Raw genomic sequence first — 16,503 nt, forward strand, 5'->3', positions numbered from 1 at the left:
GCAATGCAGTGTGCTTGGAATATATTATATATTTCTGTTAAAATATTATTTAACTCTTAGATAAAATAAAGCAAATGGCTTGTTCACATGTGCTTTTATTAATAATGATAAATACCAAAAAATCCAATTTGAAAATATGAAGACAATACATTTTTAAATATTATTTTTGACATCTTCTGATTTATTCCCAAATGTAGTCCTATTTTAGTCCTAATTAAATTCTAGTTTAGTCCTGATTTGGTTCAATTTTAGTCCTGATTTAGTCTTTGTTTAGTCCTAACTTAGCCATATTTTATTAATATTTAGTCCTGTTGCTGCATTAGTCCATGTTGCTAGTTTGGTCCATGTTTAGTCTTGGGATAGTCCTGGATTAGTGCTAGTTAAACCCATATTTAGGTCTTGTTTAGTCCTGATTTATCTGTAGTTGAGTCCTTGTGTAGTACTAATATATTCCCTGTTTAGTCCTGATTTAGTCCAGATTCACACCCCAATATGATTGCTTCCATGTTTTATAACAGGTTAGACTGAGCCACCGGACCTTTATTTATGTTTAAATCCTCAACAGGACACATTCAACCTTTAACAGTGGTTTTATCAAGGTAGATTTTCAAAAACTTGCAGTAAAAAGTACAGCTTAATGTATAGGACAATACCGCCGATGTCTGGCGCCATCTAGTGTTTACATAATCAACTCCGGTTTAGGTCAGTTTAATTACTGCACTAAAACATCTAGAAACATAGAAAATTACGCAAAAATAAACAATTTCTTAGTTGTGAGATATTAAACCAATAAATTTCAAACATTTTTTAAGTTACACTTGAATATTTTACCTATCTCACGAAGTTTTCTTTTGACACCCAAGAGCCACCGTACAGCGCTCAACCCGCTCGTGTCACGTGGTTATAAAAATGTCAACATTGCCGTGCGCTGCGCTGTGCCCAATTATTACAAGATTACCACGACCTCTCTGCTTTTTATGACTATTTATCCAAAATACATGTGTTAAATGCTTTCTTAGACTGGAATATTGATGTTAGACGTTTAAATCGGGATTGTCACCGCGCAGGTACGTGGTTAAGAAGGCTTTGACAGGCTAGCATGATGAGTTGGTTAGCTTTAGCCCATATTAAATTAAAAGTGAAACAAGTGTCGGATTGCATGTGTTGCGTAGTATTTATTTGTTATTTGCTTGTTGTCGTTGCAGGATGGCGGTGTCTCAAGCAGGACAGTCTCCTCTTGTTCATAGTTTGGCCAAGCTCCTTCGAAATGATGGTAACCCAAACCCAGCCCACTTTCATATGTGTTTTTTTTTTTTTTTTTTTAAGCTACAGATCTGAAAGTATACATTAACAGACTTCTTGTGGTTCCCCCTCATGAGTCCTTTGTGGGTATTTTAATATAAAGTGAACTTGGTTTTTCTTTCAGCTGCAGTTAGAATGATTTGTAGTCCTCCACTTCCTATTCCTGGTCAACCACACTATTACAAATTCTGTATTACATGAATGAGCTGTCAACACTAGTTTGCTTCGTCATGTTTTAAACAGCTAAACACATGATTTTATAGTTGTATGACTTTCAATAACCTGTGATTACTGCAAAATATCATCTGATTAGGATATGAATGGTGAATGATGGATACAGAAAAATCCAGTATGATAATGTAAACACAATATATTTTTAAAACCTCTTTGTCAGTGTTAAAAGTAATTAAATAGTAAGTACATTTTTGACATGTTCTGATTTATTCTCAAATGTAGTCCTATTTTAGTCCTGAATTAGTCCTGATTTTGTTCAAGTTTAGTCCTGATTTAGTCTTTGTTTAGTCCTGAGTTATTCTTTGTTTAGTCCTGATTTTGTCCTAGTTTAGTTCATGTTTAGTCATGCATTAGTCGTGAGTTTGTCGTGGATTGGTCCATGTTCAGTCCTGTATTAGTCCCGGATTAGCCCTGATTTAGTCCTGCTTTAGTGCTTGTTTAGTCCATGTTGAGTCCTGCATAATCCTGATCTAGTCCTAGTTTATAACTGGATTAGTCCTGATTCAGTCCTAGTTTAGTCCATGTTTAGTCCAGCATTAATCCTGATTTAGTCTTAATTTATCCCTGGTTTTATCCATATTTAGTTGTGCTTTTGTCCTGGTTTACTCCTGATTTAGTCCCCGGTTTAGCCCTGGTTTAGCGCTAGTTAAACCCAGATTTAGGTCTTGTTTATTCCTGATTTAGCCCCAAATGAGCCATTGTGTAGTCAATGTCTAGTCCTTGTGTATTCCATGTTTAGTCCTGATTTAGTCCAGATTCACACCCCGATCTCTTTGCTTCCATGCTAAGTCCAGTTGCCCTTGTCTTGTCCTAGGTGACTTGGTTTTGGACGGCAGCAGCACCCTGACCCTCCCGGCCCCCACCCTTGGCCAGCTGACCCGTCTGTTTGAGCAGTACCTATTGTCCCGCAGTCAGCAGCACGGCTTCCTGGCCCTGCCCTCACACCCCGCAGACACTGCCTCCCTGCTCCAGCTGCAGTTCCTCTTCGATGTGTTGCAAAAGACAGTCTCTCTTAAGGTACTCCGTGTTGTAACCTCCAGTGACCACAAAGCAAGACTTAGTTGGTTCACAGTGCATATACAGTAAATGGATACCAACGCAATAACATTTGAGAAAAGAACTGAAAATCAACTTTCCAACTAATCCACAAATTCCATACGTTTTTAGAACATGTTAACAGAGGGCTACAGAATAAGAATAAGAACAGAAAAAGACCCCATGGAGGCACAGGAGGGGCACACTGGGACATTTCAGAACACGTTTGTAGAGGTCTGAACTACAGGGTTATCAGCTTTTACACATAGTAAGATCTCATGGAGATTGAATATATTATTCTCTAGACAGAATATTTTCAGGTTGTTAATAATGATCATTCCAGTTCCAGTTTTGATTTAGTAATCTTTCAGTATTAGATTTTAGAAGCCTAAAAGTAAATTTGCAGTACACTCTGAGATTTTCATGTCAGTGCATGCACTTTAAAGCCACAGTATGTAATTTTATGCTTGTTTTCCTTTGATTTTGTTAAGATTATGGTGGCCCAAATGATTTGTATTTGAATAATATAATCTAATTCAATTGGTGTTTATAAATGCCACTTACTGCCTAAATTGAATCATTAGCAAGTTTATGATGATACTATGAGCAATAAAGTCTAATTTTGTTATGCCAGTCTCGGCCAAGTTTTTTTTAGACTACGGGGGCTACCATAATCTCCTGTATTCATGGGAAACACTGATTTTATATACTGTATTTAAAATTTGTATTGTGCACTGAAAAACTTTGAGAAACATTCACATTACTGTGAGCAGGCTTGCATTTCCACAAATCTGACTCGTATTTAGTTTAGAGGAAATGTTGCTGGATATAATCTTCCACAGTATGACATAACACTTATCTTCATAGAAAACAGTCTGGAGTATGGTTTTATCTTTCTTTCCAAGGAATCATGCAGATGATTTTCCACCTCCAGAAAGTTGTATACGGTGCCTTTAAATGTGGTCTGAGTATATACTATTCTTTGTTTAGGACTTTCAAATACTTTTTCTTTTGAAAAACATGTTTGAGTAAATGTATCTCCTTAAATGTAACTCATTAGTAGTCACCTCCGTGTTCATATATTGTGTGATATAATCTTTGTAGATTGATGGAGCCTAAAGATTATAGAAACTCAATGCTTGTTTCTTGATTCAGACATCAATAATATGGATTCCCTTTGTGTTTGACAGATCATTAACCCCCCAGATACAAGACTTCAGTCTGTGGTAAAGATCTTCCCCTTCAAATCCTTAAAGATTTTAGAGGTGAGACACCATGCTTCTTTCCTTATATCATTAAATGTATGTAGTCCTTTGTCAACCATATTGTTGCATCCTTTCATTTAGATCAAGCGAATCCCTCCACATTGCCTTGAGGGTCTTCGAGGAGTCTACTCTCAGTTAGAAGTATTCATCTGCTCCAAAAGTGTTAGTTCTTTAGAGGTAACATTATCTTTCTTATTTTGTTAATTGTATTGGTTTAGTTAAGCTAAGTTAAAAATATTTGTCTTTTTCTTGTCCATGTTGTCCAGGAGCTGTTGTCTTTATGTGGAGGAGATCTGAGCTCAGCGTTGCCCTGGCTGGAACTGCACACACTCAACTTCAGCTACAACTCCTATCGTCTGCCTTGACCAGTCACTAGTGAGACAATTATGTATTTAGACTGTTACGTCATTACATTTACTTCCAATTCTGAGGAGATGTTTGTATGAAACTAATTTAAAAAGAGAAGGATAAGGACAACTTTTTAAAAAGAGAAGACATTTTGAGGTAGCAAATACTTTAATATAAACATGCCAGAAAAACTTTAAAAAGACTAGCATATGTGCTCAAATTTCAGAGGATGTTTCTACAGATCTAAATGAGTAAAAGTGTCAGCAGCTTTTCTGCACAATAACACAGGAGATTTTATTGTTTGTAGAGGAAATGATGGTACTTTAAAAACTGCAGTCTTTGCTATTTGTTAATTATGTCCATTCAAATTGTGATTTTGTGTCAATTGTGATTAATCTTGCAGTCCTAGAATATGGTGTGATTGGAGGTTGGTGGGGCATTAATATTGAAAGTTTAAGCGATCCTTCATTCTTTGGGTACATTGAGGCTTAATATTTGCTATTTTGCTAGCCCTTTTACACAGTGTCAGTTACGTGTCACCAGTGCTAATTATTAGGGGTGGGGCAAGATCTCGTGAGACAAAATTGCCACAAGATCATGCGCACAAGAGAAGAATGATCTTGTGAGTTTTTTCCCAAGTGTTTACATTTGGATCAGACAAATAAAGGGTCATGTGTTGGCAAGTTACATATCTTACAGTTCCAAAAAGCAGAACAGAAACAAAAATGTGAAATCAAATAAATCTGAAATTGTGAGGCCAATACTGGGAACTGAATTGTGAAATTTATTAGTGGGTTAGAATCCGAAAACTTCCAATATATTAAGAATTCTTTTCAAATCTCGTCTTGTCTCGTTCTCATGGACCCAGTCTCGTATCTCGTCTTGTGAAAATTGCGTCTCGTCTCATCCCTGCTAATTACTCAAAAGTGTAGCTACAATATGATGAGTTGACTAGTAGATTCCAATAATTCAAAAATATTTATGTACTTTTTCTGTAAAATTTTGTCTAGAGTTTACTAAATGTCCTCAAATACTTGGATTTGAGTCACAATAAGATCCAAGACTGCGCTGAATTCCTCAAGGTAAGATGGCAACGCATTTTCTGTCTACAATCTAGTATCTTTTTAAAGGTGCATTGTGTAACTTTTCCGAAGGAAGGTCTGTCACATGCTTTTCTCCATGGACATGCTATTGCGTCATCTGGAATGTTTCACAGTACGGCATTAAACCTTTCTGTCGACATCAAGACCAAATCGGACGAAGTTACAGAGAGACAACCCCCCATGTCATAGTCATACTGTGGAACATTCCAGACAGCAATGACATATCCATAGAAACAAGAACTCGACAGACCCCAATAAAAGAAAATTTATACACCGCACCTTTTAAATATTTATCTTTTCTTAAGTGTTTGTTTTTAATGTTTTGTTTTTAGCCTTTGAGTGAACTGGAGCACCTCAACCTTGGCTACAACTGCCTCCAGAGGGCGCCATTGCTCGGCCTAAGCGCGAGGGCCAAACTCCTCACGCTCGTCCTCCGAAATAACCAACTGGAGACTATAAACGGTAACAGACAGACTCGCTCTTGTTACTACACTCACCACAATTAAACACAAGTCATTTAGTATCTGAAAATAGAGTACTTTTATTTATACGTACTTGGGTGTGGTATTGTTTTTGCATATGTCTGTGGTGTTGTTGAGGTTTTAATATTTTTTTTTTTTTTTTTTTATAGGCGTGGAGCAGTTGTCGGCCTTACAACATTTAGACTTGGCTTATAACCTTCTATTGGAGCATGCTCAGCTAGCCCCGCTCTCTATGCTGCACTGCCTACAAACAGTTAAGACCAGTTTTGTATCTTTATATACAGGCGTACTATGTATTTTTTTTTGGCAGAACTTACATCGCTCGTTTGTCTCCATGGAGATGTGGCTCCTTTGTTTGGAATGGTCTGCAGTACAAGATTAAACGTATCTGTTTAGCATTTGTTTTAATGGAACAGTTTTAGTTGCTCAAAAATCTTGCATTGCTGTGAGCGGGATTGCCTCTCCACTGGTCTGGCTTGTAAATTGGTCTACTGGCACTAGGTTTGGGTTTTCAGAAGTATCGCAAATCAGAAACTAATCAATTCTAAATCTACTACCGAAACTAGATACTTGTTTGAGCAGGTATAGATACTAAAAAAAATCACGTTCACAGGACAGAAATGAGCCTTTTCTGAATAGTTTTAGAATGATCTAGAGCTGTATCAGAACAAGTATAAGAGCACAAAGACTAGTATACACCCATGGACCACTATGGACCACTGAGGAATTACACACATATAAGGCTACATGGAAATAGAAAAGAAAGTACTACTACTCGTACTATTTAAGGTTGAAAATCACATTCTGTTGTCAAAAGAAAAGAGTTAGATTCTCCATTATGATAGATTTATGCCATACTGTGGAATATTCTTACACAATCTACCAGAAAATCTACCAGTCCTCCTTTTGTTATGATTTTTTTTATATATATATTTTGTACTTTATGTCGTTTTTGTTTTTGTAGTTGAATCTAGAAGGGAATCCACTGTGTTACCAAAAGACACATCGTACCTGCACTGTGAGGCATATGTCACCCAAAGCTGCTAGTCTTCGAGTGAGTATTTGAATTTGATTTGAGTATAATTATTGTGATTTTATTCACACAGCGTGTTATGCTATTGTACCACAGTGGCATGCGCTAAAAATCAAGAGTAATTGTTTATTTTTTGCAGCTTTAAGATTATGAAAAGAACATGAACACGGCAAAGTCATCTGATTTCTTTTTGAACGTGGTCCCTCTGATCACTCACTTCAGATTTTGTGGATTTCATGTCGTTTAAATCATTTAAAAGCTCCAGAAATCAGATTATAAACAGATTTTAGTGTGCATGTGAGCAAGGCCACTGTACATTGGAATATTTACTTAGGCCTGTGTTTGATTTCTTTGTTTCTTGTTTGAGGAAATGTGTTAGTTTATTGTAAATGGAAAAACAAAATGAGACTTTGATTTGGATTTTATGAGGCATTTTGTTGGATGAGAACCACAAGGAAGCATCTTACATGGACAGTCAGTTTTATCCAATCAGAGATGTTGCTAAATGACAACCACATGGAAGCAACTGCCTGTGACGGACAGTCGAGTCTCTGACATGGTTCAGCATCAGAGGGAGTGAAGATTCTAAGCAGAAGGACTAACATTTCTTTCTGAATCATGTTCAAAATCAGGGATAGCTCTTTTATTGGTCATAGAGGGGTAATGTTTATGTCATATTTTATACACTTTTACATTCATTAACTTCTAATTATATATTTTTGCTAGTTTAAGCTGGATGGTGTCAAGCTGTCCTCAACAGAGATATCAGTAAGTGTTCTACATTTGTTTTATATTTTATTCCATATGCTATAGTAATTTTCATTCATAAAAATAAATAAATAAAATGTGCAAATACTTAAACATCATCAAAATAGAACAAACATGTGCCTTCTCTGCTTGTTGTTCAGGTGTTGCCAAAGTCTGGTCGTCTGTTGGTCCAGAGCCAGTCCATAGCGTCCGTGGGCTCAGTGGAGCGTAGTCAGGAGGGCTCCAGTGGTCCAGGAGAGCTCACTGACAGTGTGTCTGTGGTGGAGGGGCCAGCAGCCAACATGCGCAGGCTCAGGAAGTCTAAGGTATGGATCTGAAGTTCTATTTAAATCAGTGTACTTTTAAATGGTTGTAATCTAAATGGTTTCTGTTTCAACCGTACTTTTGGCAGAGTAAAGTGAGAGTGAGAAAAGCGAGCATCTCTGAGCCCAGTGACACAGACTACGAGACCAAACCAGTACCAGCACAAAGTAAGTTCTAAACAGTATTTGCGTGTATCTTTTATATGAGGGCTTATAGGTATTATTTTTATACAAGCCTGTGCAAGGCTCAGCCCACAAGCCTACGTCACCCATCCTCCCACACCATCACTTTCCAGCAGGGAACAAAACTCTTTGGAGGAGGGCAAAGGGAGTGGGGACTCGGAGCAACAAAAACGAAATTGAAACTAATGAAACATATTAATATATTGTTTTCTGTGAAAAAACATTTTCAAAACAATAAAAGGTAACATGGTGATTTAAATATGTTATGTCAGTTAATACCTCATAGAAGTAAAATAGCCACTCTTTAAAAGTTCAATTATAGTATAATACATATTATTATACTCTGGGGTGGACAGTGGCTCAAGTGGTAGTCCCATTCTAGCCTATTTATACTAGTTTTTGTCCTTGGGCAAGACACTTCACCCACCTCACCTAAGTTAAACTCAACAGAGGTGGGTAAAGTTGCTAAAATTCTTCTCAAGTACTTTTACTTCAATTAATATATTACTCAAGTAATATATAAGCTTAAAGGCCCAAACAAGGCCCGCTTGACTGTGGCCTTGGTCTATGTAGCAATATACAGCCCCCAATGAAAACAAGTGTCGACACCCCGATCTATAATGTCATGTTTAAATAAAAAACAGAGACTCTCTGTTGGCATTAAAAATCCTTTATTAAACAGGACTTGTCTATATGTGGCTGTGTAGGGCCTTCTTCAGGCCAAACATGGATAAAAAGATGCTGTCTTTTTTTTGTCCTGTAGAGCACCTGACCTGATACTCGATGGACCCACTGAAGCACTTTGTAATTGATCTATAATTCCATCTTCTCTTCCTCAGAAATAGTCCTCCCTCACCAGGAGGAGATCGAGCGCATGTCAAGCTTCAGAGAGCAGCTGGGAGAAGACTGGCTCCGCTACCAGCACCACTTGGACCAAGGACCTCCTCTGACCACCACCACTGCTACCACTGCTACTGTGGACCATCAGAACATCTCCAATGGTTTCTGCTCCTCCTCACCTGCAGCACAACCCTCCCCTGCTCAAATAAAACCACCTCTATCACACCTGGAAACTGAAGATCCTGTGCCGTCATTTGTGCGCTCTCCTGAGGTGAAGATGGTGCTAGGAGGAGAGGAAGAGGAGGAGGAGAAGGAGGAGGTGGATACAGAGTCCACACTGCAGAGACAGTCAGAGGGCACAGTGGAGGAGAGTCTGGAGGGAGCAAAGGAGGAGGTGTCAAGTAGGAAAAGTTCTGCCAGAAGTGAAGGGGGCAGAGAGGAAGAGGAGGAGGAGGACCTGGGAGGTATTTCAATCTAATCTTATAAATAATAAAAAAAAAAAATATCCAATACAAATGAAACATGTGTAACTGTGTCTCAAAATCAAAGGTAGACATTTTGTTTTTACCAAATTAAGTGTAAAATGTTGAAAATACTAATCAGTTTCATCCTTCCTGGCCACCAGAGGGTGGAGCTGAAACCACTGAATGTTCCTTGTGTTTGTACAAAGGGGATTCATAGAGCCACAGTTACATATATAACTTTTTGAGGCATTTAAAAATGATATTATATCTTTTCAAATTTCTTACATTTGATAGAAGTATTCATGTGTTTTTATACCAGCATTTTAAAATATCAATGAACATATATGGTTTTTGGGATGGTTCTTTATCTATTTTTTTTTCAATAAATACAAATGCTTTAAATCAAAATTGATGATCAGTAATTTTGGTTTGGTTATTTTTTATCTTAAAGAATCCAAAAAAACTTTGCTTTCTTTCTTTGCAGTGGACCTGTGCCACCCCCTGCTTGTGGGTGTTCTGGCCGATGAAGAGGAGGATGAGAGAGAGGAGGAGGAGGCGGAGGAGGAGGAGAGAAAGAGGCAGAGGGGAGAGGTGTTCCTGCGTCTCAGAAAAGGTCTGCTGCTGGAGGTGGACATGCACAGAGGACAGGAGAGGTGCAGACTGGAGCTGGACAGTCTCACCAGAGTGGACACAACAGAGGCCAGCTGGACACAGCGGGTAAACATGGACTATATACTGTCTACTGTATACCAGGTCCCATTGTGTGAACTAGTTTGGGGAAAAAATCTAATAAGACTGTGACTGCAATTTATTTTTAATGGTTGGATTCTTCTGTGTATATTGAACCATTCATACAGTGCCACTCCACAAATCTGACCTGTAATTCTACTCAGTGGCAACACTTGCTTGTCTCCGTGGAAATTTAAGTTAAATGCCACAAAAAAAACAAAAGAGGGTGTAAACTTTATCAGAAAAGTACACAGTGAACCTTTAAATTTCAGTCTATACAATTTGCTAATCTTGCCAATTCAAATTCTTCAGTTAGATTGCAGCTGTAATTTGACTTTGACTTTCACCTATTTTAAGAGATTTGAATCAGCATAAACATCTATTGGTGGTTTTCAGATTATAGAATGTGAAGATGTCATACTCAGATCTCCCTGTTGATCACATTGTTTTTCACCATGAAATCTCCAAAAAGTAAATTCACTAATGTTGAACCTGGTATTTTCAATTAATAACTAAACTCAAAATCTCACTCTGTTCTAACATAATTTTGTATTTTAAGAACATTTACTTTAGCTGCCCCCATCTGTATTAATTAATATTGGGCTATAGAATGCTGTGATGTCAACTGAAACCCAGCAATAAGGGAGCAATGACAAGACAAGTTATAATAATCATAATAAATAATCTTAATAAACAATAACAAACAATAAAAATAGCATCTAGAAAGCATACAAAAACAGGCAATGATGCAAATTCAATTAATTATAATAAATAAATGAATGAATAATATAGAATAAAAATAAATAAGGAATAAAATCTAAAACCAGCCAACTGATAAAAATTAGTTTTAAGTTGGGTTGTTGTACAGCTGTTTGGAAATGTGTCATAAAGGTGCTTTGATGTGTTATACAACCGTACATTATGGGTGTTAAAATGCAGAGTTGGTGATTTTATTTATTTATTTATTTTTTGCACTAGAGCTGTGCTGTTTATGATCAAGATTCAGTGTTTTCTAATTGTCAGTGTTAAAGGGGGAGAATTCTGCAAAATCAATTTTTGAGCTTTCTACAGTGTTATCACAGTGCTCCCTCATCAAAAACATGTCTGAACTGGTTTTAGATTTAGAATCATGCATTCATGGTTTAGTAATCTACTGATCTCTCCTGGACCCTATTCAAACCTGTCTTACATTTAGAAGTACAATCATGTGCAATGCTCCTCCCACTTCACCCACACAACAATTTTCAGAAATGCACAAAATCATGAGACAACAAAATATACTACAACTTCACAAACCTGATGCAATGTGTAGTTTCATTAGCGGAATGAATCCATCTTTGTAATAACGCTTTGAATAGGGCGGCTCACAGCTTCACAAAACCAAATTGTTACTGATTGAACAAGTTAAGACGTTGTTTTTCGGCAAATTGAGCCTTTTTCAAAACAATAAAAGGTAACATGGTGATCTAAATATGTGATGTGTTAGCAGTTAAAACCACCTCTCTAATGAGCCCTTTTACCCCTCTTTAATGAGCAGCTTGGGTGTTTTAATGGAGACAATCCTCTGCACGTGGTTTGGAGCTTTGGAGTGTTTTAAATTTTGTCAGACAACTTGTATTTAAAGTCATTCTTAAGCCTTGTTTGTGATCATAATTGAACTCCCCTTCATTCTCTTGTCTCAGGGCTCGGCGAAGCTCCCCGTCGTAGAACTCCAGTTTGACTACATCAGCAAAGAGAAGCAGAGGAGACGCTATGTACTGCTCGATGACAGCCCACAGGAGGCGCTGCAGGTACCAAAACTCACAATCACAATCGCATTCTAGAATCTTTATAGTTTGATATTGAGCTGGAGGACAGGTCAGAATCCTCAGGTAGAGTTTTCTATTTAACTGTCACATTGCAGAATTGGTGACTTTGGTAATTTGGTTTATGGTTCATATCTGTAATTACTGGACCTATTCACATGAAACAAAAACTGGCACGAATTTCAGTGTCTTCTCTCAAAATAAATGACAAGAGTTAAAGACTTTTTTTTTTTTTAGAATAGCTTCAGTAAGTGGTGTCATTGTTCATCCTTAAAGACATAATAGTTGTAAGTAGAAAGGACTTCAAAATATAAAATTTAAGGGGCTATAACTGATTTTAACTTAAACAGAGCTAGTTGATTTTCAACAGTTTGTAGAGGTAAGGTTAACCAACACAACCATGCTAACTGCACACTTACTGTTTCACAAAAAATAAATCGGTTTTAAATAGATGCAGTACACAAGTGTACAAGGGCAAACAATAATTTACTTAACAAAAAACTGGTACAACCCCATTTTAACATTTTTTGACATATTAAAATGGTTTGAGAGGAGAGTTAAAGAGGCTATTTTTGTTAGAAAAGACAATCCATCTTTGAACAGCAATGGAGGGCTCAGACATCACTTATTTACAACTTCATCCTCAGACCAAAACAAAAACAATAGTGTATGCTCAGAGGTGTGAAAGCATAGCCTGATTCATCAGCCTGTTACACTTTTAGAAACCGTCTGACCTTGCAGCATTAAGATTCATAGGCAGGTTATTTTTTTCATTCAGCCATTTGCTGCTATTTGGTCATGACGTATGTAATGCGCTGCTAACGGGGCTAACTGGTATTTTAAGCTTTTCCCAAATCCTGTAGGAAGAAGGGCAATAACTTCTTTCCCCTTGTTAAAATTCACCAAACATTCTCTTTGTTCCGGCTTTAAATCCTCAATCTCGGGAATTGTTGACAACACATAATATATGGCTCTTCACTGATTGGTTGGTGCCCGAACTCACACTTCTGGGGTTTATGCAAACCGTCTTGTATATTCCAATTCCTGACCCAGTCGCTGGAGAGAAATGAAATTGAGCAGAGGCACTAGGTGGCACCAGCCTGGTGAGTGAAAGTACCCATCAGGGGCCTGAATGATTCTGCTAATATGACTCAGGCATAGTCCCATAATCCGTGTGTCATTCGTTCATTCGTCTTTCAATATAAAACCAAAAATAAGAAAACGAAAAAACAACAGTTTTCTTCGTTATTTGTCTCCAAAACCAAAATGAAAAAACGGATAACGATTCGTTTTTTCAGTTTTCGATTTTGTGTTTAAATGAAGAATGGAAAAAACGGATAACGGCCATTTCCCGTTTACGTGACTTCCATGACTGCGATGCCGAGCTTTTGCACCGGGTACGGACTGAACTAGGACTGATCCAGGTCCGAGACCAGACCGGGACCAGAGCGGGACCAGACCAGGACCAGAGCAGGACTGGGGCGGACTCCAAGCTTTGACTCTGAGCCTCCGCGGGGTCCAAGCCTCAGCTTCGAGCTCCGGCCCTGCCGTGGGCTCTGAGCCTCCGGTCTGGTCCCAGTCTGGTCCTGGTCTTGTCTCTGTCTCAGGCCCGCTCTGGTCCCGGTCTGGTCCCAGTCTCAGTAGCGCTCTGGTCCCGGTCTGATCCCGGACCTGGTCCATTTGAACCAAAAGCTCTTAGTTCGGTTCGTTTTCGTTGGTGTGAAAGCCTCAGTTGGATGCTTTGCACCACCTCGGAACCAGCCGCAGTTCTGGAGCAGCCTGTCCGGACCTGTAGTCCACAGAACATTCTCACTTTCCCCGCACGGAACCAGCGCGGAGACGATGACACGGAACCGCTCGGACCGCTGGTCTCGGTCTCAGTTCCGCTCTGGTCCCGCTCTGGTCTCGGACCTGGATCAGTCCTAGTTCAGTCCGTATGCGGTGCAAAAGTCCGGCATCGCAATCACGGAAGTCATGTAAACGGGAAACGGCCGTTATCCGTTTTTTCCATTCTTCATTTAAACACAAAATCGAAAACTGAAAAAACGAATCATTATCCGTTTTTTCATTTTGGTTTTGGAGACAAATAACGAAGAAAACTGTTGTTTTTTCGTTTTCTTATTTTTGGTTTTATATTGAAAAACGAATGAACGAATGATACACGGATTTCCCATCTTAGTGCTGTTCAATAGACCGAGCTAACAAGCAGAAACTGTAAATAAGTAGGTGTGTTAGTTTCAGAGTAGTTTCAGTGTAGTTAGCTCCTCCCTTCAGGCAAATAGATATAAGGCAGTATCCACCAGCATCTGACCAGAACTGAAGAAGCAGCTTGGATGAACTGTGAAACATATTTGATCAAAATAAACATTTGTCCAGTTCACAAATTTAATTTCTCCTTTGCTATTTTTGACATATTAACCTATTTATTGACTGTTAAGCTTTGATGAAATGACTGATGTGTTCCTGTGACTGTGAGCCAAAGACAATAAAGTTAAATTAAAGTTGGTGAATCCAGTAAACAAACAACTAAATTCAACCTTTGTGGATCATAAGTTTGGATATTTCTTCCAAAAACAGTAAAACTCCCATAGAATTATACAGACCCCTGTCATCCATCTGAAATCATGACATCATCAGATTCTAGATCGATAGAAACTTATCGATTTGAGTCTCCACAATTCACAAAAAATTCACGATAACGATGATAACAATAACAACAATAACAACAAATAACAACAATCGCCCATTGGACATAGTTATGTTCCGTGGTGGGCTTTACGGTTTGACCTTTGACCCTTCTCCCCCAATCTCATGTCAACATTGTGCAGAACAGCCTGTACCATGTTTATGGCCTCTTTTATAGCCGTAGTCTTCTCACATTGTGCAACTTTCCGGAGCGTGCCAGATAGAATTTGAACACGGCAACGCGTGGCCATGCCAATTCCTTAATGTGAAGCGCTTTTGCACAGAGATCTTAAAGGTTTTCACAAAGACAAACAAGAGGCAGGGCTGAGAGCAATTCTGGGAAGGTTACAGATTTTTCAAGCTACCCAGTAAAAATGTAATGTGCTCGTCAATAAAAGCGGAATTAAGATTAGCCAGGATGAAAACCATGGCTCTCTCCAACTATTACCAGTGTGAAGCTACAAAGTGCACTTTTATGGATTTGGTACTTGACAAAAATACAGCTGTGGCGTAGACAATGTCAACAGGTTCGCCAGTTAGAATTCAACCTAGTCTTGATAATTTTTATGATGATACGCTTTTTGGAGACATAAATTTGTTCTTTCTTGCTTTTTTGTTTGTTTTTTATTTCATTAATGAGGGGTATTACACTTCTATGGGGTATTAACTGCTAACACATAACATATTTAGGTCATTCTTTCTGTTTTAAAAACGCTATGTTCGGCAAAAAAACAAACAAAAAAACAACATTTTATGAGTTCCTGTTTACTTTTTGACACTGAGTTCCCCCTCCCCTTTGCTCTCTGTGCTAAGTTTGCCCCCTTCAGAGCGCTATCACAACACAATCAGCGTCATTCTGCTAATGCAACTACCGCACATCACATCAGGTTTATGAAGTTGTAGAGTTTTGTTTTGTATCAGGCTTTTGTATATTTACGAATAATTGTCATGTGAGAGCATGGGTGTGTAACAACTAACAGGGCAGCTAAAAATGAGCTAAAAATTATTATTTATTATTAATTAATTTTCACCCAGGTTACAGGTGATGTAAGATTGTGGGCGGAGCCTTGCACAGGCTCGTGCTGCTGAACCGCAAGGAGAGTTTGAATAGGGCCAGAGAGAGATCGCAATATTACTCAAAGGGATGTTTTTGATTAGGGAACAATGTTATAAGATGGTAGAAAGCTCCAAAAAGTCGATTTGGTGTAATACTCCCTCTTTAATTAAAACCACATTTTTGGAAAAAGAAAATATATTTGAATTCTGAAATTCTGACTCACTCACTTTTGGGTCATCTGGGCAACATTTACAGCCATAATTGTTATGCATTTTTTGCCGGTGAAAATTTTGCTTTCAGGGCAACTTGACCCAAGAAAGGTTTGTCCAAAATAACACTACCCTTACCAAAGATTTTTAATAAAATTCATATTGTATAAAAAGTTCAATTTCATATTTTATTTTCATAGTGCTGTTGTGAGATGTTATTGTTTAGTCTGGGATTTATCTATCCATCTGGCCTGTTTTATTTCAGTTACAGGTGTTTTAGTGCTGAAATATACAACACTCTTACTGTGAGTGAACTCGCCTCTTCACAAATTTGACTTGAATTTTTATCTAAATCTTATCCGGCTGTGTTTGCTAATGTGTGCATTGTGTCACCTTGGCAACTGGTGAACATTCCACCTTGGATATACATGCAGTACCCTCCCAGCATGATGCCCCCCTAATGTTAAAGGGCTCATATTAAACTACTTGATCTGTTCTGTGTTATATTGATCTGTTCTGTGTTATATTGATCTGTTCTGTGTTATATCTGTGTTGTAGTTTCCTCATCACAAACAGACCTGGAGTTGTGTTTTGTTTCATTCACACATGTTTAACACACAAACTCTGCATATTTAAAAACAGAAAACACACTGTTCCAC

At 38.1% G+C, this 16,503-nt stretch overlaps 1 protein-coding gene across 1 annotated transcript in view; it reads left to right on the forward strand.

Annotated features, from left to right (window-relative positions):
- The first annotated feature begins 892 nt into the window (after nucleotides 1-892).
- The window catches only part of stk11ip (serine/threonine kinase 11 interacting protein), an 80,339-nt gene continuing 64,728 nt past the window's right edge, over nucleotides 893-16,503 (forward strand). Inside the window, 17 exon segments of the mRNA XM_055163365.1 lie at nucleotides 893-1,067; nucleotides 1,206-1,273; nucleotides 2,351-2,553; nucleotides 3,762-3,836; nucleotides 3,918-4,013; nucleotides 4,103-4,186; nucleotides 4,188-4,211; nucleotides 5,195-5,266; nucleotides 5,620-5,749; nucleotides 5,919-6,022; nucleotides 6,734-6,823; nucleotides 7,529-7,570; nucleotides 7,711-7,875; nucleotides 7,962-8,040; nucleotides 8,895-9,359; nucleotides 9,844-10,076; nucleotides 11,771-11,878. Coding sequence (XP_055019340.1) covers nucleotides 1,207-1,273; nucleotides 2,351-2,553; nucleotides 3,762-3,836; nucleotides 3,918-4,013; nucleotides 4,103-4,186; nucleotides 4,188-4,211; nucleotides 5,195-5,266; nucleotides 5,620-5,749; nucleotides 5,919-6,022; nucleotides 6,734-6,823; nucleotides 7,529-7,570; nucleotides 7,711-7,875; nucleotides 7,962-8,040; nucleotides 8,895-9,359; nucleotides 9,844-10,076; nucleotides 11,771-11,878 — 2,037 coding nt within the window. The 5' untranslated portion in view covers nucleotides 893-1,067; nucleotide 1,206.

This window comes from Boleophthalmus pectinirostris, unplaced genomic scaffold, assembly GCF_026225935.1.
Source record: "Boleophthalmus pectinirostris isolate CB_2022bp ecotype Guang Dong unplaced genomic scaffold, ASM2622593v1 HiC_scaffold_11, whole genome shotgun sequence".
Taxonomy (NCBI): Eukaryota; Metazoa; Chordata; class Actinopteri; order Gobiiformes; family Gobiidae; genus Boleophthalmus; species Boleophthalmus pectinirostris.